At 42.0% G+C, this 25,214-nt stretch overlaps 2 protein-coding genes across 7 annotated transcripts in view; both read right to left on the reverse strand.

Moving 5' to 3' along the window:
* The window catches only part of LOC144972215 (trypsin-2-like), a 20,942-nt gene extending 15,539 nt beyond the window's left edge, over positions 1-5,403 (reverse strand). The window contains 4 exon segments of the mRNA XM_078913239.1: positions 1,347-1,447; positions 3,270-3,346; positions 3,349-3,411; positions 5,252-5,403. Of these exon segments, the coding sequence (XP_078769365.1) occupies positions 1,347-1,447; positions 3,270-3,346; positions 3,349-3,411; positions 5,252-5,291 (281 nt within the window). The 5' untranslated portion in view covers positions 5,292-5,403.
* Positions 5,404-11,454: 6,051 nt separating this feature from the next.
* Positions 11,455-25,210, reverse strand: LOC144972217 (dynactin subunit 5-like). 6 transcript variants are annotated; one of them, XM_078913243.1, is made up of 9 exons: positions 25,092-25,210; positions 24,362-24,430; positions 22,419-22,537; positions 21,238-21,349; positions 15,336-15,438; positions 14,069-14,933; positions 13,891-13,935; positions 13,526-13,796; positions 11,455-13,365 (listed from the first exon to the last, which is right to left on the reverse strand). In XM_078913243.1, the coding sequence occupies exons 1-6, from the start codon at positions 25,137-25,139 to the stop codon at positions 14,833-14,835; spliced, it is 552 nt and encodes a 183-aa protein (XP_078769369.1). In that variant the 5' UTR covers positions 25,140-25,210; the 3' UTR covers positions 11,455-13,365; positions 13,526-13,796; positions 13,891-13,935; positions 14,069-14,832. The 6 variants fall into 6 exon arrangements, with proteins under 6 accessions (XP_078769369.1, XP_078769372.1, XP_078769373.1 ...); XM_078913246.1 differs by lacking the exons at positions 11,455-13,365; positions 13,526-13,796 and having other exon boundaries at positions 13,859-13,981; positions 14,475-14,933; XM_078913247.1 differs by lacking the exons at positions 11,455-13,365; positions 13,526-13,796; positions 13,891-13,935 and having other exon boundaries at positions 14,069-14,621; positions 14,679-14,933.
* Positions 25,211-25,214: the final 4 nt, after the last annotated feature.

Genomic DNA, 25,214 nt, shown 5'->3' on the forward strand with positions numbered 1-25,214 from the left:
AAGTCCAATTTCTTAATATAGACTATAAAGAAACAAAAAACACAGTAGAAAAGGGTACAGGTAGTAAGAAAAGTGTAAAAAACGAAAAGCTATTTTGCTATTTTCTCAATAAGTCATTTTTCTAAGGGTATGGGAAACTGTGTCAAACGTTTCTCACAATCTATTCAATGAAATTGTTTGAAAATGTTCACACAGAGATAATGTAGTATTATGTCACCATAGAGAGATGATTTTGATAATGTATGTGTATTTTGAATTATAATCCAACTTATATTATATTTTTAACATCAATTTTGTCATAACATTTTGATTCGCCAATTTGTAATGTTCTAATAAAAATTCCATAAGCTAAAACTGTAAAATCTCTCTTTGGTGACACAAAATGCTACAATGTTGATACGAGGGAAGAATAAGGAGGTTATTCCTCCACTGGTTTTTGTGGAACGTTTGCCACAAGATTGTTATGTTTTTTTATGCCAGACCCCCAAATTAAACATTGCGCTTTTATATATAGCGCAATATCCACTAAACGTGCTCAAAGCGCTTTACAAGGGGTCCCTGGCCAACAGCAACACTTAACATGTAGGACGAGACATGACGCCTGTTAGACGATATTACAATTTTTTTTTTTCGGACAGAGACAACGCTGTTAACGATCTGGTACTCATTTTACACCTGAGTACAGTAAGAGAATGTGAGTAAAGAGCCTTTCCAAGGATTCCACTATGCGCCGACCGAGGCTCGAACCCAGAAACTTCCGATCCGAAAGCGCAGATAATGTATATTTTTCACAAAAAATGTTGGTTTTGATCCTATGATGACGATACAGAATGATAAAAACCGCCCAATAATATAGGCAATTAAATGTATTTGTAGAAATGACCCGACCCGCCCCTTAATGAGAGGTGGCAATGCCTAACAAATGGTGTAGAATAGACTGTAAATGTCGCTGCTCGAAGTTCAAAGAAATAAATAACAATGTGAAATTGAATGGAAGCTTCAATTTAATTACGAAAGCAGATGAAATGGACGTTTTGGGTTTCCCTTTTATCAACAAACAGGATGAATGAAACATACAGATGAATGAGATAATATGGTAGTGGCGTTGTTAAACCTCACTACCACATTATCTCATTCTTCTGTAGTGTTTTATTCATACTGTTTGTTGATAAAGGGAAAACCCGAAACGTCCATTTTATCTGTTTTCGTTGTGTGAAATTGAAGCTTACATTCAATTTCACATCGCTATTTATTGGTGTAGAATATAAACCATTGTGCTATCTAAATCTAGATGACTGGGCAGGTTGGTGTTGGTGTTGGATGGAGTGTAAGGGACGGATATTTACCTGATACAGTGAGCGGCAGTCACCAAGTAATACACACCAGCTCTGTTCTTGACCAGGGTGGATCCACAAATGTGGTACCCCGATGACGTCATAAAGCTACACTGTATGGAGACAAAGAGACCCAGGCATTACTAGGAATTGAAGACATGGAGATAAAAATGATATTTCTGATGTCACGTCCGCCCAGCAACGAGCAGCTTGGTTCTAAACAAAGAAAATCGGTACTTTTTTTTCTTCATGCTGGCGAGAATTTTTTCACGTGTCATGTGATCAGAATGTATAAAAGTCAAAACATGATCAGATGTATAATGTTTTTCTCCTCTGGATACACCTTTATGCTCGTCGGAGAAGTATTTCATAGGGGCGTCCGCCATTGTTCCTATCGTTTAGAACCAGTTACTAAGTTACACTGCGTCAATACGAGGGCAGTGACGTCACGACTGTTGAATGCTATTCCCTTTGAATTTTGTAAGGAGAGATTATTGATCAACGGAAATCTTGAAGGATTGATGGAAGTTCAAAGCTGTATCAAATCTGATAGGATATCTACCCACCGATCGGAAGCAGAATGTTGCGTGTTGGTTATTTTATTTTGGGACTTGAGACAAGTGGTGTACCACAGGGTAGTGTCCTATAACTTGTCCTTTTCGTTGTATATGATATTAATGATTATATACACCTTTCATAGGTGATGAAAATTGGAATTTCACAATAATATGATAGGTTGTTCATTTCCGCATCAGTTTACAAAATTTCAAAGTAAAATTTGCACTTTAAGCAGTTTAATTCATTTTTTTTCCCGATGACGCGTGACACGTTGAAATATCATTTAGTCAACTTTGAAGCCTTTTTTTTCTCAAATCCACTTTTCTACAGACTGTCTATTTCAAATAACCAGAACTCAGCCAATTTCACAACAAAATGTAGAGAATGGGACCGATCTATATTCATGTTTTCGTCCAACGAAGCCATCGATCACGTGATTTTTCTGCTGCACAACGATTGGACATTTCTCAATAAATGTAAACACACTGCTTTGTTTATGAAAGTTGTAAATATACACATGTGTCATGCTGAACAAAATGGCCGATTTTGAGGTTGGATAAATCTCAAACTGTGAACACTTTTCACTATGTGGGTCATTTTGAGCACAGTTTGCAGTGTGACCAATGACCTCGAGCACATGGAAAGGTCACATAGATCAACCCCATAGTCTTCTAGTTTCAAACGCCGTTTCAACAACTCCATTTCCATCCGATATTACACAGGTACCATTTTACTAGGCGCTTATAGATTGTACGAAGTTGACGTCACTCAGGCCTTTGTTATTGCATTTTGCCATCTGCGTTTATGAGTAATTCACACTAAACTGTAATAACCAGACTATAAAAGTTCATGGTTACACAGAGTTTTGTGTGTTTGTCCGTTAAACGTCCGGATGGTAATGTTGTGAGTTTCTTAGCCAAGCGCATACTACCTATTTGCATTTTTCAAATATGTATCTCTACGTTTCTTTAGCTATAGTTTTGCTATTTTACTAAAGTTGATCTGAAGTAATCTTTGACGTGACACACAAACAAACAAACGCACACAAACATACACACAAACACACACAAACACACAAATATACACACAAACACACACACACAAACATACACACAAACACACAAATACACACACACAAACATACACACAAACACACAAATACACACAAACACACAAATACACACACAAACACACACACACACACAAACATACACACACACAAACACACACACAAACACACACAAACACACAAACACACACACAAACACACACACAAACACACAGAGTAAAACTAAAGACTCATAGTGACTCATAAAAAAAGGATGTAGTTCAATGTAGAGCTGATGTCAATATTAGAAAACCGGGTTGAGCTCTTACAATAGCTGGCCAAGTGTATGGCACAGACTCTGACCCCCCAACAATCCTACTGGCGGCTCCGTCGATCTCGCTGGCTGTAGAAGGGGACGTAATCCACAGCCACTCGCGTCGATCCGGGCATTCTGACTGGGAGCTCCTTGGCCTGAAAGTCAAAGGTCATCCGTGTTTAGGTTGAAATACCACCTATTATCATTACAGGGTTGCCAGATTATTTTCAGGCATTCTGCCAACTGGAATAAAAAAATCTGCCAAATACCACAAAAATCTGCCAAACCGTACTATTTATAGTACCCCCTTTGAAAAGTCATCAGTTTTGTTAAACAAAAATTCGAAAGGCCGATGTCATAATTTTTTTTTTTCATTTCCCAAGTTTTAAAAAATCACGAATACATAAAAATTGCTATGGCAAACGTGGAAAATAAAATCTGCCAAATATCTGCCAAACTGCCAAACCGTTTTTTTCCTGAAAGACGACTTCAAATTCTGCCAAAAAAAAGGACATTTGGCAGAAAATCTGCCAAATTAAAACCCTGTATCATTATGTGATCCATGTAGATTCATATGGAATGTTACACGGCAACGGGCACATATGTGTAGGTCTGATAACCCAATTCCCTATGGGCTCATCTCAACAAAATGACGCAAAATATTGTCCATTGCAACAATGTTAAATTAGGCCCATAAACGGGTTCGGATGTCATCATCATCATCATCATCATCATAATAATAATAATAATAATATAATAATAATAATAATAATAATAATAATAATAATAATAATAATAATAATAATAATAATAATATAATAATAATAATAATAATAATAATAATAATAATAATAATAATAATAATAATAATAATAATAATAATAATAATAATAATAAATAATAATAATAATAATATAATAATAATAATAATAATAATAATAATAAATAATAATAAATATAATAATAATAATAAATAATAATAATAATAATAATAATAATAATAATAATAATAATAGATAATAATAATAATAATAATAATAATAATAATAATAATAATAATAATAATGATGATGATGATGATGATGATGATGATGATGATGATGATGATGATGATGATGATAATAATAATGATGATGATGATGATGATGATGATGATGATGATGATGATGATGATAATAATAAATTGCGCTTATATAGCGCATATTCCCGCTTTACAATAAAATCTCGAGAATAAAAAGAAAGATGAAAACAGGACGTACATACTGATAGTCGCGACAGGCCTATACATCTATGCTAGTCAATATATGTCAAATACAAATACAAATACAGTGAAGAATGTGTCACACGTAAACGGGACATTAACAGATACATGAAAATTGTATGAAAAGTTGAATTATTGGTTGTATCAAATCTGATTATAATATTTGGTAAAAAGGGCGTTTTAAATGTTTTTAAAAAGAATATTTTGAATCTAAAAACCTCGGCCAGGCTAATCCAAAATTCAAAAAATGACGTCAGTTGTATATTTTATTCAAACTATTCAAATGGTTCTATTACACAGATAGCTATGGAATTATGGGATGTGGGCCAGGTCTTTTCGTTGACTGGGCATAAATAGTCAAAGTGACGGAACGGGCGAAATGGCAAGGATTATTCTGATTGGTCAATGCTAGCAACGCTCAAACCATCAATTAATTGGCCTTCTCACCTGAAAGCTGCCGAATTCGAATACCCGCTGCGCTGTGTAGCCTTGAGCAAGTCACCTCACCCTAACTCAGTTTGCGGCGCTGCATTGCGGCTGACGCCTGAGTAATTCCAGTCTTCCCTTGGAATAGACCCTAAAGATAAATTTCCCCCTTATCGGATGAGTCAAATGAATTATATTTTTTTTGATTTGTAATAATTGTACATGTTTCTACCTCTCCTTGTACAAGAAAACGATAGTATGGAATGAAGAGATTTGATTCTTGATGAATGTCTATAATATTGACTTACTAAGAGCCAGGAGGCAGCAGGCAAATAGCATAAACATCATGGTTGATTAGGTCCCTGTGTCAGCCAAGTCGTCACTGCTGGAACTGTAGAGAATTTAGCCTGGACTCCACACACGGGCTACAGACCATCTAATATGGCGGCCAGTGCCACTGACGGTGTTATTTCTACCTCTGACCCCCCAACTCTCTATCGGACCTTCGTGACCAGGTCCAGAAAACGGAGTTGGAAATTCTGTTGATTACATAAGCAATCGGCCTGTACAGATAAGAAACGTGACAACCATTTGCCACTGACAACAACTGGGGTAAGACTGGTCAATGGTCAAGGAAGATACAACGGGAATGTTGCTGTGACTTCTATCGGTGACGCGTCGCTCCAAAACGGTGACATGACAGTATGGACTACTTGCTGTCAGTTGAATAGACAGACAAACGCGTGGCGTTTGGCTTAAATGTCTAGAGATTTATACAAACAAACAAACAAACAAACAAACAAACAAACAAACACCAAAAAAATACGGATTTCTTACATAGAACAAGACTTAAGTTTCACATTTGTAATATTTAAATATTTTCAAAATTCTCTTTTTATTCAGCCTCCGACAAAACAACGCTTGGAGATGGTGGGTGACATTTGGACTGGCAGGTAAATATTTCACTTATCTCTCATCTAACATAGCAGGTAGATGCAGATTGCATCTCTTTCTCTTCTTCCTCTCCTCTTCTCTCTCTCTCTCTCTCTTGCTCTCTCTCTTCTCTTTTTGCCCCTCCTCTTCTCTCATCTCTCTCTCTCTATTTGGCTTTCTCTCTCTCTCTCTCTCTCTCTCTGTTGCCTCTCTCTCTCCCTCTCCGTGCCCCTCTCTCTCTCTCTATCTCTCCCTCTCTCTCTCTCTTTCTCTCTGCCCTACCTTCTCATTTCTCTTCTGTCCTCTCCTCTCTCATCCTTCTGCCCTCTCTCTCTATCTTTCTCTCTCTTCCCTCTCTCTACTCCTCCTGCCTCTCCTTCTCTCTCTCTCTCTATCATCTCTTCTCTCTGCCTCTATCTGTATCTCCACAGGCCATGGAGTGGACCTTCACACACTGAGATCATACATGATATACGACATCAGAGTTCTTTCTCCTCAACCTTTGGGCACCAATTTTGGAATGAGATTATAGATTTCCATTTTTACCAACACACTATTTCGTGATATACGAAGTCATTGCTAATTTCGGACATTTTATGTGTGTCATTTGTTATAACGACACAATATTTGAACAAAGTCATTGCTAATTTCGTACATTTTATGTGTGTCATTTGTTATAACGACACAATATTTGAACAAATTCATTGCTAATTTCGTACATTTTATTTGTGTCATTTGTTATAACGACACAATATTTGAACAAATTCATTGCTAATTTCGGACATTTTATTTGTGTCATTTGTTATAACGACACAATATTTGACTAGAAGACAACACATCCAGGCTTATATCGTTCAGGACGCCATCCACGTAGGGCATGACTCCATCCACGTAGGGCATGACTCCTTCCACGTAGGGCATGACTCCATCCACGTAGGGCATGACTCCATCCATGTAGGGCATGACTCCATCCACGTAGGGCATGACTCCATCCACGTAGGGCATGACTCCATCCACGTAGGGCATGACTCCATCCATGTAGGGCATGAATCCATCCACGTAGGGCATGACTCCACCTTGTAGGGCATGACTCCATCCATGTAGGGCATGACTCCATCCACGTAGGGCATGACTCCATCCACGTAGGGCATGACTCCATCCACGTAGGGCATGACTCCATCCACGGAGGGCATGACTCCATCCATGTAGGGCATGACTCCATCCACGTAGGGCATGAATCCATCCATGTAGGGCATGACTCCATCCATGTAGGGCATGACTCCATCCACGTAGGGCATGACTCCATCCAAATAGGGCATGAATCCATCCACGTAGGGCATGAATCCATCCACGTAGGGCATGACTCCATCCACGTAGGGCATGACTCCATCCACATAGGGCATAACTCCATCCACGTAGGCATGACTCCATCCAGGTAGGACATGACTCCATCCACGTAGGGCATGAATCCATCCACGTAGGGCATAACTCCATCCACGTAGGGCATGACTCATCCACGTAGGGCATGACTCCATCCACGCAGGGCATGACTCCATCCACGTAGGGCATGACTCCATCCACGTAGGGCATGAATCCATCCACGTAGGGCATAACTCCATCCACGTAGGGCATGATCATCCACGTAGGGCATGAATCCATCCACGTAGGCATGACCCATCCACGTAGGGCATGAATCATCCACGTAGGGCATGATCCATCCACGTAGGGCATGACTCCATCCACGTAGGGCATGACTCCATTCACGTAGGGCATGAATCCATCCACGTAGGGCATGACTCCATCCACGTAGGGCATGACTCCATCCACGTAGGGCATGACTCCATCCACGTAGGGCATGACTCCATCTACGTAGGGCATGACTCCATCCACGTAGGGCATGACTTCATCCACGTAGGGCATGACTCCATCCACGTAGGGCATGACTCCATCCACGAGGCATGACTCCATCCACTTAGGGCATGACTCCATCCATGTAGGACATGAATCCATCCACGTAGGGCATGACTCCATCCACGTAGGGCATGACTCCATCCACATAGGGCATAACTCCATCCACGTAGGGCATAAATCTATCCACGTAGGGCATGAATCCATCCACGTAGGGCATGACTCCATCCACGTAGGGCATGAATCTATCCACGTAGGGCATGAATCCATCCACGTAGGGCATGACTCCATCCACGTAGGGCATGACTCCGTTCACGTAGGGCATGAATCCATCCACGTAGGGCATGACTCCATCCACGTAGGGCATGACTCCATCTACGTAGGGCATGACTCCATCCACGTAGGGCATGACTCCATCCACGTAGGGCATGACTCCATCCACGTAGGGCATGACTCCATCCACGTAGGGCATGACTCCATCCACGTAGGGCATGACTCCATCCACGTAGGGCATGAATCCATCCACGTAGGGCATGACTCCATCCATGTAGGACATGAATCCATCCACGTAGGGCATGACTCCATCCATGTAGGACATGACTCCATCCACTTAGGGCATGACTCCATCCACGCAGGGCATGACTGCATCCACGTAGGCCATGACTCCGTCCATGTAGGGCATGACTCCATCCACGTAGGGCATGACTCCATCCACGTAGGGCATGACTCCATCCACGTAGGGCATGACTCCATCCACGTAGGGCATGACTCCATCCATGTAGGACATGACTCCATCCACTTAGGGCATGACTCCATCCACGCAGGCATGACTGCATCCACGTAGGCCATGACTCCGTCCATGTAGGGCATGACTCCATCCACGTAGGGCATGACTCCATCCACGCAGGGCATGACTCCATCCACGTAGGGCATGACTCCATCCATGTAGGGCATGACTCCATCCATGTAGAGCATGATTCCATCCATGTAGGGCATGACTCCATCCACGTAGGGCATGAATCCATCCACGTAGGGCATGACTCCATCCACGTAGGGCATGACTCCATCCACGTAGGGCATGACTCCATCCACGTAGGGCATGACTCCATCCAGGTAGGACATGACTCCATCCACGTAGGGCATGACTCCATCCATGTAGGGCATGACTGCATCCACGGAGGGCATGGATGATTCTTTGGTATCTTGATGCCCTACTTCAAAGTTAATCCCGTAGTGACTGAAATTAGCATCTCAGTATCTCAGTACTGGCCAGTGAGACGATCGAATATCTGATTGGGACATTCAATCACAGAAATTAGCATCTCAGTACTGGCCAGTGAGACGATCGAATATCTGATTGGGACATTCAATCACAGAAATTAACATCTCAGTACTGGCCAGTGAGACGATCGAATATCTGATTGGGACATTCAATCACAGAAATTCAAAACTGTTTCCTTTGTGACATTTGTTTGTTTTTGTTTTTAAGGGTTTTACGGCGCTTGCAATACATTTAGGTTATATCAGCGCCAGTAAAAAGGAAGAAAATGGATAGTAAAAAGTTATAGAATTACAATTAAAGCACCCAAGAAAAGGTAAGACAAAGGGGAACTGGGAACAAATAGGGATCAGATGTAGATTCCAAGAGCATACCACCAATGTACTTAATTTGAGATCACCTAAAAGTCCCATCCGGACACAAGCACAAGATCCAACAAAGAGGAATACACTCAAATGCTTACATTATACGAGTACATTCAAAATAAATATAATAATACATAACAGAGAGATGATTTACAAGGAAAAAAATATCATCTCCCAAAACAATAACTCAATGCATTTGACTGTTTCCCTCCCAGCTAGGACTCCGGCCAGGGCCAGGACAAAACCAAGAAATCTCATTCCAAGACAAAGACAGAGAGCATGTTGGAAAACAGATAGAAGGGGATAGAAGACACAGTATGGACCCCCCTGCCCACTATGGGAGGTCAGGATCCCCACCCAGTTTGTGACATTTGATCACAAAAAAAAAAACAAAAAGAAAAAAACAACAACAACAACAACAACAACAACACATGTATGTAACACAAGGACGGCCACTGGCCAATGGCTACCGTCTGCTTTTCCCACATGACGCATACAAAGTCTATATCCTGACCACCAAAATGAATGACGTCATTCTACTAGGTTTTCGATACAACCCGTCATGGACGTAGGGCCTATAGAAATGGGTTTTTTTAAAGAGACGCTTTTTACAAATGAGTTGTCAAACCGTGACTATGGACTAGAAAGTCCTGGGCTAAACTAATCAAGTGTCAAAATTATCTAGATACATGAGGGCCATGTATACTATATACAGGTCTTGTAGTCCAGGATTCTGATGTCATACAACCTTCTACCATCTAACGCCTTTGGTAAACAAGCTAGTTGAAGTTGATTTCAAATTTACACAACTAATCATAAGCTTTGTGCCCAAACTACGCCCCCCCCCCCCCCTCCCAACCACGACCACCACCAAAATAATCCCCTAATACCTCGTCAACAGCGACAACAATAATCACTGTACAACCAATAACCTATATGACAGATGGACCTTTCCACCTGATTTTTACCCCCTCCCTAACCCCTTCCCCCCAGGGCCCCATTACCCCCTCCCTAACCCCTTCCCCCCCAGGGCCCCATTACCCCCTCCCTAACCCCTTCCCCCAGGGCCCCATTACCCCCTCCCCCACAGGGCCCCATTACCCCCTACCTAACCCCTTCCCCCCAGGGCCCCATTACCCCCCTCCCCCCAGGGCCCCATTACCCCCTCCCTACCCCCTCCCCCCCAGGGCCCCATTACCCCCTCCCTAACCCCTTCCCCCCAGGCCCCATTACCCCCTCCCTAACCCCTTCCCCCCAGGGCCCCATTACCCCCTCCCTAACCCCTTCCCCCCAGGGCCCCATTACCCCCTCCTACCCTTCCCCCAGGCCCCATTACCCCCTCCCTAACCCCTTCCCCCCAGGGCCCCATTACCCCTTCCCCCCAGGGCCCCATTACCCCCTCCCTAACCCCTTCCCCCCAGGGCCCCATCAATAGCCTGCCAACCAAAGCTTCTTGCCCTGGTTAAAATCACGTGACCCGAATCGTCAATGGGCAGACAAGAAAAGAATAGAAAGACAGATAGATGAAAATAAATAGAAAGAGAACAGCAAGCAGCGAGTAGATATTCATTGGTTTATTATTGATTGGTCATAGGGTAGAATATTGCACAGGACTAAAAAAAACATCATTATAACAATAACACATAATACCACCAAAATTATAAAGCAATTCAGTTGACCAAATGACAATGAGAAAAAAAATGATCCTTGCCCGTTACAAAATTATAGTTATATCCAATCATATTTTTCTCTCTCTCTCTCTCTCTCTCTCTGCTCTCCTCTCTTCTCCTCTCTCTACTTCTCTGTCTCTCTCCTCTGTCTGTTCTCTCTCTGTCTGTCTTCTGTCTCTCTCTCTCTCTCTTCCTCCTCTCTCTCTCTCTTCTCTCTCTTTCCTTCCTCTCTCTTGTCTCTATCCCTCCCTCCTCTCTCTCTCTCTCTCTCTCTCTCTCTCTTCCTCTTCTCTCCTCTCTCTCTCTCTCTCTCTCTCTCTCTCTCTCTCTCTCTCTCTCTCTCTCTCTCTCCATTCTTTGCGCTCAATATTAAAGCAATCCTTGAACTTTCACACACAAACACACACACACATGGTGTAGGTCAGATCATAGATAAGAATAATAGTACAAAGGCCACAATAAACGCCAATAGATCAGAGACAAATGACCGCACAACCATTGACTACCAGCACTGATCAATGATCATGTCCATGTTGCATTGTGTGTGTCGTGTCCATGTTGCTGTGTGTCGTGTCCATGTTACATTGTGTGTGTGTCGTGTTGCATTGTGAGTGTCATGTCCATGTTGCATTGTGTGTCGTGTCCATGTTACATTGTGTGTGTCGTGTCCATGTTGCAGTCCATGTTGCATTGTGTGTGTCGTGTCCATGTGCATTGTATGTGTCGTGTCCATGTTGCATTGTGTGTCGTGTCCATGTTACATTGTGTGTCATGTCCATGTTGCATTGTGTGTGTCGTGTCCATATTGCATTGTGTGTCGTGTCCATGTTGCATTGTGAGTCGTGTCCATGTTGCATTGTGTGTTTGGGGCCATGTTGCATTGTATGTGTCGTGCCCATGTTGCATTGTGTGTCGTGTCCATGTTGCATTGTGTGTGTCGTGTCCATGTTGCATTGTGTGTGTCGTGTCCATGTTGCATTGTGAGTCGTGTCCATGTTGCATTGTGTGTGTCGTGTCCATGTTGCATTGTGTGTGTCGTGTCCATGTTGCATTGTGTGTCGTGTTCATGATGCATTGTGTGTGTCGTGTCCATGTTGCATTGTGTGTGTCGTGTCCATGTTACATTGTGTGTGTCGTGTCCATGTTGCATTGTGTATCGTGTTCATGTTGCATTGTGAGTCGTGTCCATGTTGCATTGTGTGTGTCGTGTCCATGTTACATTGTGTGTGTCGTGTCCATGTTGCAATGTGTGTGTCGTGTTCATGTTACATTGTGTGTGTCGTGTCCATGTTGCATTGTGTCAAACATAATTACAGGAAATCCCAATCTAACCCTCTAATTGTGTCAATCCCAGAGAGGTGACTTCACTCTTACAACCACTTGTTAAACTGTCTTTCACTCTTACAACCACTTGTTAAACTGTCTTTCACTCTTACAACCACTTGTTAAACTGTCTTTCACTCTTACAACCACTTGTTAAACTGTCTTTCACTCTTACAACCACTTGTTAAACTGTCCTTCACTCTTACAACCACTTGTTAAACTGTCCTTCACTCTTACAACCACTTATTAAACTGTCTTTCACTCTTACAACCACGTAAAAAAGCACACAATAAACGCAATGCCAGATAACTCAACATTTCCTTGTTTGTTCAATAATTATACATTCCTTGTTTGTCCAATAATTATACAAACATCTGAAGTCTAAGATACAAACCCTTCGCCAGCAAAACAAATTTAAAAGTTGAAGAAAATGAAAAAATTGATAAAAAATATTTATAAAAATGTATTAATTTTGTCGATTAATTGTTATTTTTATTCCCCCCCCCCCCTCCTCCATCCCCCCTCTTCCTTGTCTCGTTGTCTATTGTTAAATCTGTGGCAAAGAGTTTGTGTCCTGGTTGTCTGCTTTCATTTCAAAGCCTTTTCGTTTTCAATTTATAACTAGTAATTTTACAGTCCAAGACTTCATACAGTGTTTTATCACCACCAAAACCTTCCACCCATTATCCCATAACAATGACATTATCACCACCAAAACCTTCCACCCATTATCCCATAACAATGACATTATCACCACCAAAACCTTCCACCCATTATCCCATAACAATGACATTATCACCACCAAAACCTTCCACCCATTATCCCATAATAATGACATTATCACCACCAAAGACCTTCCACCCATTATCCCATAACAATGACATTATCACCACCAAAACCTTCTACCCATTATCCCATAACAATGACATTATCACCACCAAAACCTTTCACCCACTATCCCATAACAATGACATTATCACCACCCTCAATACCTTCACCACCACCCATTATCCCATAACAATGACATTATCACCACCAAACACATTACCATCAAAACCTCACCATAATTATACCCCATAACAATGACATTATCACCATCAAAACCTTCCACCCATTATCCCATAACAATGACATTATCACCACCAAAACCTTCTACCCATTATCCCATAACAATGACATTATCACCACCAAAACCTTCTACCCATTATCCCATAACAATGACATTATCACCATCAAAACCTTCCACCCATTATCCCATAACAATGACATTATCACCACCAAAACCTTCTACCCATTATCCCATAACAATGACATTATCACCACCCAAAACCTTCCACCCATTATCCCATAACAATGACATTATCACCACCAAAACCTTCCAACCCATTATCCCATATACAATAGACATTATCACCACCAAAACCTTCCCCACCATTATCCCATAACAATGACATTATCACCACCAAAACCTTCCACCCATTATCCCATATCAATGACATTATCACCACCAAAACCTTCCACCCATTATCCCATAACAATGACATTATCACCACCAAAGACCTTCCACCCATTATCCCATAAAATGACATTATCACCACCAAAACCTTCCACCCATATCCCATACAATGACATTATCACCACCAAAACCTTCCACCCATTATCCCATATCAATGACATTATCACCACCAAAACCTTCCACCCATTATCCCATAACAATGACATTATCACCATCCAAAACCTTCCACCCATTATCCCATATCAATGACATTATCACCACCAAAACCTTCCACCCATTATCCCATATCAATGACATTATCACCACCAAAACCTTCCACCCATTATCCCATATCAATGACATTATCACCACCAAAACCTTCCACCATTATCCCATAACAATGACATTATCACCACCAAAACCTTCCACCCATTATCCCATATCAATGACATTATCACCACCAAAAACCTTCCACCCATGATCCCATAACAATGACATTATCACCACCAAAACCTTCCACCCATTATCCCATATCAATGACATTATCACCACCAAAACCTTCCACCCATTATCCCATAATAATGACATTATCACCACCAAAACCTTCCACCCATGATCCCATAACAATGACATTATCACCACCAAAACCTTTCACCCACTATCCCATGACAATGAGATTATCACCACCCTGTGATTGGCCAAAACCTTCCACCCACTATCCCATGACAATGAGATTATCACCACCCTGTGATTGGCCAAAACCTTCCACCCATCATCCCATGACAATGACATTCTCGGTTTTGTCACTATAAAAGTACAAATAACGTTTACCTGGCATTGACTCAAACGAAATTTAAATCAAAGGGGGTGGGGGGGGGGGGGTAATTGAAAGATAAAACTATGGCCTTCGTGAAGATCACTTTCCCTTCCCATGAGGCTTGAAGTGCTGGTAGTAATTGACAGTGACGTCAGTCATCAGGTCCTGGGTACAGTCGGGCAAGTCACCCACCAACTTACCTGGAAAGAGAGAGAGAGAGAGAGAGTGAAAAAAAAAATGGAGCTGACTCAGAAGAAAATAAGAAGCCAACATACCATCCGTTCCTCCCTACCCCAGTAGACACCACTCATTTCCTAATACCAGTCACCACTTCTTCCTATCTTCTGACTGTCATTTGTTCTTCGCTTTTCCGCCTTATTTTCTTATTACCTCCCCCCCCCCCCCCCCCCCCGACCTATTTATTACTGCCTACTTAATGCTATAGAAACCAGAACAAACTCTGGCTCCATGGGTCTTATTCTTTAAGCCCTTGTTTTTTGGAAGACCATTGTGAAATGGTGTTATAAGTTTATTGTGATGATCAGGTATTTTGTGTTTTAGGAATGCCACAACACTTTCAGGTCATATTGTAGCCAACCTACCTGGAGAGCCAGAGTAAACAGTAAAGGAAGGGACTACAGTCTCTGGGTGTAGGACGGTGTTGTCAGCAATAGCACAGCAATCTCGTAACACACATCTACGGCCCTGGGAAGGAAACACAAGCAGATGACATTACAAAGGTTGTCACCATGGCCTGGGTTGCTCCGTAGTACAAGCATCTCATCGAATTGCAAAAGCAACCAATGTTCATTTGGTCAGAGACTGGATGTGTGACAATAATTTTACCTCAAAACTCTGGGGCCCCTGTCCTGTGTCCTTTGGTAAGACACTTTTCAAAAATGACCCCACTTACCTAAGGTGTGATTTGAGAACCTGGCTATAGACAGACAGAGACATGATGAATATGCTGGAACAGACAGACAGAGACATGATGAATATGCTGGAACAGACAGACAGAGACATGATGAATATGCTGGAACAGACAGACAGAGACATGATGAATATGCTGGAACAGACAGACAGAGACATGATGAATATGCTGGAACAGACAGACACAGACATGATGAATATGCTGGAACAGACAGAGAGAGTCATGATGAATATGCTGGAACAGACAGAGAGAGACATGATGAATATGCTGGAACAGACAGAGAGAGACATGATGAATATGCTGGAACAGACAGAGAGAGACATGATGAATATGCTGGAACAGACAGAGAGAGACATGATGAATATGCTGGAACAGACAGAGAGAGACATGATGAATATGCTGGAACAGACAGACAGAGACAGAGACATGATGAATATGCTGGAACAGACAGACGAGACATGATGAATATGCTGGAACAGACAGACAGAGACATGATGAATATGCTGGAAAGACAGACGAAGAGAGAGACATGATGAATAATGCTGGAACAGACAGACAGAGACATGATGAATATGCTGGAAAGACAGACAGAGAGACAATGATGGAATATGCTGGAACAGACAGACAGAGACATGATGAATATGCTGGAACAGACAGACAGAGACATGATGAATATGCTGGAACAGACAGACAGACAGAGACATGATGAATATGCTGGAACAGAAAGACAGAGACATGATGAATATGCTGAAAAAGACAGACAGACAGAGACATGATGAATATGCTGGAACAGAGAGAGACATGATGAATATGCTGGAACAGACAGACAGAGACATGATGAATATGCTGGAACAGACAGACGAAGAGACATGATGAATATGCTGGAACAGACAGACAGAGACATGATGAATATGCTGGAACAGACAGACAGAGACATGATGAATATGCTGGAACAGACAAGGACAGTGACATGATGAATATGCTGGAACAGACAGACAGAGACATGATGAATATGCTGGAACAGACAGACAGAGACATGATGAATATGCTGGAACAGACAGAGACAGAGACATGATGAATATGCTGGAACACACAGACAGAGACATGATGAATATGCTGGAACAGACAGAAGAGACATGATGAATATGCTGGAACAGACAGAGAAGAGACATGATGAATATGCTGGAACAGACAGACAGAGACATGATGAATATGCTGGAACAGACAGACAGAGAGACATGATGAATATGCTGGAACAGACAGAGAGAGACATGATGAATATGCTGGAACAGACAGACAGAGACAGTGAATATGCTGGAACAGAAGACAGGACATGATGAATATGCTGGAACAGACAGACAGAGACATGATGAATATGCTGGAACAGACAGACAGAGACATGATGAATATGCTGGAACAGACAGACAGAGACATGATGAATATGCTGGAAGACAGACAGAGACATGATGAATATCTGAACAGACAGAAGAGACATGATGATATGCTGGAACAGACAGAAGACAGAGACATGATGAATATGCTGGAACAGACAGAAGTAGACATGATGAATATGCTGGAACAGACAGACAGAGACATGATGAATATGCTGGAACAGACAGAAGAGACATGATGAATATGCTGGAACAGACAGAGAGAGTCATGATGAATATGCTGGAACAGACAGACAGAGACATGATGAATATGCTGGAACAGACAGACAGAGACATGATGAATATGCTGGAACAGACAGACAGAGACATGATGAATATGCTGGAACAGACAGACAGAGACATGATGAATATGCTGGAACAGACAGAGAGAGACATGATGAATATGCTGGAACAGACAGACAGAGACATGATGAATATGCTGGAACAGACAGAAGAGGATGAATATGTGAAAGACAGACAGAGACATGAGAATAGTGAACAGACGACAGAGATGATGATATGTGAACAGACAGACAGACATGATGATTGCGAACACAAGACGAGACATTGAATATGCTGGAACACAGACAGAGAATGAGAATAGTGAACAGACAGACAGACTGAGATAGGAACAGCAACAGAGACTGATGAATATGCTGAAACAGACAAGACATAGAATATGCGAACCGAAAGCTGATGAATATGGAAAGCAGAAGAAGAGATGATGAATATGCGACAGAGAGCATATGAATATGCGAACAGCAGAGACATATGAATATGCTGGAACAGGAGAGACATATGAATATGCGGAACAGAAGGAGTAGATGATATCTGACAGAAGACAGGACATATGAATATTGGAAACAGAAGACGACTGATGAATATCGAACGAGAGAGGAGACTGATGATATGGGACAGACAGACGAGACTGATGAATATCTGAACAGAAGAGAGACATGATGAATAGCGGAACAGACAGAGAGAGACATGATGAATATGCTGGAACAGACAGAGAGAGACATGATGAATATGCTGGAACAGACAGAGAGAGACATGATGAATATGCTGGAACAGACAGAGAGAGACATGATGAATATGCTGGAACAGACAGAGAGAGACATGATGAATATGCTGGAACAGACAGACAGAGACATGATGAATATGCTGGAACAGACAGACAGAGACATGATGAATATGCTGGAACAGACAGACAGAGACATGATGAATATGCTGGAACAGACAGAGACATGATGAATATGCTGGAACAGAAAAAAAACAAAAATGTCTGACAGGCGACTCGTATTGTATAGAATGGAAATTTGATTTCATCTCACCTGATAGGGGAATAAATAAAGCATGGGATGGGAAATGCCCTGATTATTGGCCAAATGTGCATATCTGACAGATAATAAGGATGTCTGAAGTTCGATCTCCAGTCCAAGAGGTTTGTCATGTATATCTCTACCTGCATTATCTGGTACTGTGTCAAACATAACCTTATGTAAAGCCGAGGGCCCAAGCCATCTTGTGTTCAGACATCAACCATTTTATGCTAAGCAACCCTGTCAAACTCATACTAGGCTGGGGGCCCAAGCCATATTGTGTTCAGACATCAACCATTTTACTCTAAGCAACCCTGTCAAACTCATACCAGGCTGGGGGCCCAAGCCATCTTGTGTTCAGACACCAACCATTTTACTCTAAGCAACCCTGTCAAACTCATACCAGGCTGGGGGCCCAAGCCATCTTGTGTTCAGACATCAACCATTTTACTCTAAGCAACCCTGTCAAACTCATACTAGGCTGGGGGCCCAAGCCATCTTGTGTTCAGACATCAACCATTTTTACTCTAAGCAACCCTGTCAAACTCATACCAGGCTGGGGGCCCAAGCCATCTTGTGTTCAGACATCAACCATTTTACTCTAAGCAACCCTGTCAAACTCATACCAGGCTGGGGGCCCAAGCCATCTTGTGTTCAGACATCAACCATTTTACTCTAAGCAACCCTGTCAAACTCATACCAGGCTGGGGGCCCAAGCCATCTTGTGTTCAGACATCAACCATTTTACTCTAAGCAACCCTGTCAAACTCATACCAGGCTGGGGGCCAAAGCCATCTTGTGTTCAGACATCAACCATTTTATGCTAAGCAACCCTGTCAAACTCATACTAGGCTGGGGGCCCAAGCCATCTTGTGTTCAGACATCAACCATTTTACTCTAAGCAACCCTGTCAAACTCATACCAGGCTGGGGGCCCAAGCCATCTTGTGTTCAGACATCAACCATTTTATGCTAAGCAACCCTGTCAAACTCATACTAGGCTGGGGGCCCAAGCCATCTTGTGTTCAGACATCAACCATTTTAAGCTAAGCAACCCTGTCAAACTCATACTAGGCTGGGGGCCCAAGCCATCTTGTGTTCAGACATCAACCATTTTATGCTAAGCAACCCTGTCAAACTCATACAGGCTGGGGGCCCAAGCCATCTTGTGTTCAGACATCAACCATTTTACTCTAAGCAACCCTGTCAAACTCATACCAGGCTGGGGGCCCAAGCCATCTTGTGTTCAGACATCAACCATTTTATGCTAAGCAACCCTGTCAAACTCATACCAGGCTGGGGGCCCAAGCCATCTTGTGTTCAGACATCAACCATTTTATGCTAAGCAACCCTGTCAAACTCATACCAGGCTGGGGGCCCAAGCCATCTTGTGTTCAGACATCAACCATTTTACTCTAAGCAACCCTGTCAAACTCATACCAGGCTGGGGGCCCAAGCCATCTTGTGTTCAGACATCAACCATTTTACTCTAAGCAACCCTGTCAAACTCATACCAGGCTGGGGGCCCAAGCCATCTTGTGTTCAGACATCAACCATTTTACTCTAAGCAACCCTGTCAAACTCATACCAGGCTGGGGGCCCAAGCCATCTTGTGTTCAGACATCAACCATTTTACTCTAAGCAACCCTGTCAAACTCATACCAGGCTGGGGGCCCAAGCCATCTTGTGTTCAGACATCAACCATTTTACTCTAAGCAACCCTGTCAAACTCATACCAGGCTGGGGGCCCAAGCCATCTTGTGTTCAGACATCAACCATTTTATGCTAAGCAACCCTGTCAAACTCATACCAGGCTGGGGGCCCAAGCCATCTTGTGTTCAGACATCAACCATTTTATCTAAGCAACCCTGTCAAACTCATACCAGGCTGGGGGCCCAAGCCATCTTGTGTTCAGACATCAACCATTTTATGCTAAGCAACCCTGTCAAACTCATACCAGGCTGGGGGCCCAAGCCATCTTGTGTTCAGACATCAACCATTTTATGCTAAGCAACCCTGTCAAACTCATACCAGGCTGGGGGCCCAAGCCATCTTGTGTTCAGACATCAACCATTTTATGCTAAGCAACCCTGTCAAACTCATACCAGGCTGGGGGCCCAAGCCATCTTGTGTTCAGACATCAACCATTTTATGCTAAGCAACCCTGTCAAACTCATACCAGGCTGGGGGCCCAAGCCATCTTGTGTTCAGACATCAACCATTTTATGCTAAGCAACCCTGTCAAACTCATACCAGGCTGGGGGCCCAAGCCATCTTGTGTTCAGACATCAACCATTTTATGCTAAGCAACCCTGTCAAACTCATACCAGGCTGGGGGCCCAAGCCATCTTGTGTTGCTAAGCAACCCTGTCAAACTCATACCAGGCTGCTACAAGCTGTGGACTGTCAAGAGGAATCAACAAAAATGAACAAAATATCAAACAGGGAACGTTTCGGGCTCAAAACCCTTCTTTGTTTTTTGCTGTTGGCTGAAGAAGGGGTTTGAACCTGAAACGTTCTGTGTTTGGTATTTTGTTCTTTTTTTAAACGGTTCTATTCATTTTTGTTATTTACTTTTTAAGGTACCCTGTGTGAATTTGACAATGGGGGTACAAATTATGATCATTAAATAATGTGACAAACAATGACAGGTTTTGATTCGTTTGTTTGCTTTTTTACTTATTTTTTTTGGAACCATCATGCAATACTCATAACAATAATCAAAGGTCACAACACAATACTTACAATGACACAGTTTTTTCCATTTGGAACCATCATGCAATACTCATAACAATAATCAAAGGTCACAACACAATACTTACAATGACACAGTTTTTTCCAATGTGTACAAATGAACCGATCTGTGCTGCACTGACGATGGAATCCTCTCCTATCATCACGTGATCACCGATGTGAAGTGGGAAAAAGGCAACTCTGGAGACAGACAGGGGATAATAGAGTCAATAATGTACACACTCCACACAGACATAGGACATTTCTATGGATTCACCATGCTCAATGTGCTTTTATGCCCCCTGCAAGCCGTTATGGAACCAAGTTTCTATTGCTAACATTACAATTTACAACATTACAAAACATATTTTATACCATGAATTTAGTCTTTTACCATCTGGGAGAAGGTTTTGTCAGATTAAATGTAGAACTAACAAGTATAAATCAACGTTCGTTCCATCAGCAATAAAACTTTTGAATATTTCATATGGTACAGAAAAACCAAGGATTGATTCGTTGACTGATTAACTGATTAATTTATTTAATGTAAGATTAACTGACCAATTGATAATGATGATAATTTTTGGTATCGAATTGCCACAATAGTAACAAATTGAAAACGAAATGAATATGTTTATGTTGTGTATATCGCATGTGTGAAAGAAAGAGAGGAAGAGAGAGAGAGAGAGAAAGAGAGAGAGAGAGAGAGAGAGAGAGAGAGAGAGAGAGAGAGAGAGAGAGAGAGAGAATAAGTAGGAGTGAAATACTGTTCAATGTTAAGTTATCGTTTAACGTTATAACAAGTGTAACTAAATGACAAATTGCCATATTTATGGACAATAAAGATTATATATATAATGTAATTATAAATTATTATTATATTATTATTATATCATAAGATTATTATTATTATTATTATTATTATTATTATTATTATTATTATTATTATTATTATTATTATTATTATTAATTTGTCTCTTTTGGACTAATACTTTCTCATTGTTTGGACTTTAGTCCAAGAAGATGGATATTGTCACCTTAGTTGAGTGGGATAGCATGTATAAAGTGTCTTAGGTAAGAAGGACATGACACTCCATGGTCATCTAATGTCCAGACAATGACCAGCCTCAGTATGAGAGTTTGTCTGATTTCAACATTTTGGTTTTTGTCTGATTTCAACATTTTGGTTGCTTGAATGTTGGTGGTGATAAACTTCAGCTCCATGAGCCCAATGGCTCCAAAGGACTTGTTTTGAGCCAATCATCCTTACCCTTTGGCAAACTTTTTAAAAGCAGGTCTGATGACGGCCCCTTCGCTGATGACACAATGGCGGCCTATCCGGACGTTGGCCAAATCTCCTCGGATAACACATCCTGTCATCACGATGGCCTGATGATAAAATAAATACACGGATACGGATAGTGGTGGTGATCATGATGGTGACAGTGGTGGTGGTGATGATGGTGACAGTGGTGGTGGTGATGATGGTGACAGTGGTGGTGGTGATGATGGTGACAGTGGTGGTGGTGATGATGGTGACAGTGGTGGTGGTGGTGAAGGTGGTGACAGTGGTGGTGGTGGTGATGATGGTGACAGTGGTGGTGGTGGTGGTGATGGTGACAGTGGTGGTGGTGATGGTGACAGTGGTGGTGGTGATGGTGGTGACAGGGTGGTGGTGATGATGGTGACAGTGGTGGTGGTGGTGGTGATGATGGTGAAAGTGGTGGTGGTGGTGATGATGGTGACAGTGGTGGTGGTGGTGATGATGGTGAAAGTGGTGGTGGTGGTGATGGTGACAGTGGTGGTGATGATGGTGACAGTGGTGATGGTGATGATGGTGACAGTGGTGGTGGTGGTGATGATGGTGACAGTGGTGGTGGTGGTGATGATGGTGACAGTGGTGGTGGTGGTGATGATGGTGACAGTGGTGGTGGTGATGATGGTGTGAGTAGTGGTGGTGGTGGTGATGGTGACAGTGGTGGTGGTGATGGTGGTGACAGGGTGGTGGTGATGATGGTGACAGTGGTGGTGGTGGTGGTGATGATGGTGAAAGTGGTGGTGGTGGTGATGGTGACAGTGGTGGTGGTGGTGATGATGGTGACAGTGGTGGTGGTGATGATGATGGTGACAGTGGTGGTGGTGGTGATGATGGTGACAGTGGTGGTGGTGGTGATGATGGTGACAGTGGTGGTGGTGGTGATGATGGTGACAGTGGTGGTGGTGGTGATGATGGTGACAGTGGTGGTGGTGATGATGGTGACAGTGGTGGTGGTGATGATGGTGACAGTGGTGATGGTGGTGATGGTGACAGTGGTGGTGGTGATGGTGACAGTGGTGGTGGTGATGATGGTGACAGTGGTGGTGGTGATGATGGTGACAGTGGTGGTGGTGATGATGGTGACAGTGGTGGTGGTGGTGATGGTGACAGTGGTGGTGGTGATGATGATGATGATGGGTGTAGTTGTTGTGATGATGATGATGGTCGTATTGGTGGTGATGGTGAGAATGGAGGTCGTGATGATGATGGTGATGGTGGTGATAGTGGTTGTGGTGGTGATGATGGTCGTATTGGTGGTGATGGTGAGGATGGAGGTCGTGATGATGATGGTGATGGTGGTAAATAAATAAATAAATTGAGCTCTTATATAGCGCAATATCCACTAAATGTGCTCAAAGCGCTTTACAAGGGGTCCCTGGTCAACAGCAACATTTAACATGTAGGACGAAACATGACGCCTGTTAGGCGATATTACAATTTTGATGGTGGTGATAGTGGTTGTGGTGGTGATGATGGTATTGCTCGTGCTGGTGATGGTGGCCATATTATTTGATGGTGGTAGTACGTTGCATTGTTACAAGACACACTTTCTTTACTTTGGCATAAACGTTGACTTAAAATTTATTAGGATCATCTAGACAATCATACATACATCCAGACAATGAATTATCACATTAACACCGACTGACGTAGTGGATCATACAGTCCCGATTTATTCATATTTTCTCTTACAAACAATACACTAGGACTATACACTCCACCAATTTGGTTATCAAATTACAGTTTCATTTTCTTGTTGATAGCTGAAAAAAGGGCTTTGGGCAACGTTCTTTGAAAGGTATTTAGTTCTTTTTCTAAATGTTAAAATTAATTTTGGTAACATACTTTTACAGCAGCATCAGGCAGACCAACATGTATAACAATAAATATCTCACCTTTCCATTAATAATGATGTTCTGACTGCCACACAGCACCGACTGACGGCTGACTTTATTGCCAGAGGCCTGAGGATAAGAATTAAAATATCCATCATATTATGTCAACAAGGTAGGTAATCAATGTTGCTGCTCGAAGAAATAAATAACAATGTGAAATTGAATGCAAGCTTCAATTTAATTTACGAAACCAGATAAAACGTTTCGGGTTTCCCCTTTATCAACAAAACAAGATGAATGAAACCCAACAGATGAAGAAATGTGTAGTGGCGTCGGGAGACTCTTCAGACTCAAGTCCGAATTGCCACTTCGTTTTATTTACTTGTGGTATTTTTAAAGAGGACATTTACTTTAGTAAACAGAACCATTCAGCGTTGTAAATTTTAATTCAGACACCTCCTTCCAACTATGTGGCATGCCCAGTTTGAGAGACGTGAATTAAATCCGTTCACGAATGCATAAGAGCAGATAAAAGGCTGTAAAAGCCTACATAAATCTGGACTTATATTATATCATCATAACTCATATCATATCAATAAAAAGTTATATTTGATGAGCGACTTGTCTAGATATACAACAATTTTGTTACGGTGGTGACTCAGACGGTGCTGAGTTGAAGTTGAGATTCTAATCATTGATGAAATTAATTATCGATTTACTTTCTTGTATATGTTTCGATTTGGGAGTACATAAGTTTATGGGGCCTTTAGGTCATCAAAAAATAATCTACCGTTTCTATATATTGTGAACTGTTGTAAAAAACGTCTTGAAGTTCCATTTCAAAAAAATAAATACAGCGATGAGTTTGTCTGCTAAGGAAGTTGTCAGAAAGAGAAAAAATGACCCGGAAGAT

Source organism: Berghia stephanieae, chromosome 5 (assembly GCF_034508935.2).
Source record: "Berghia stephanieae isolate SIO BIC M18660-M18661 chromosome 5, UCSD_Bste_1.3, whole genome shotgun sequence".
In the NCBI taxonomy this organism is placed as follows: Eukaryota; Metazoa; Mollusca; class Gastropoda; order Nudibranchia; family Aeolidiidae; genus Berghia; species Berghia stephanieae.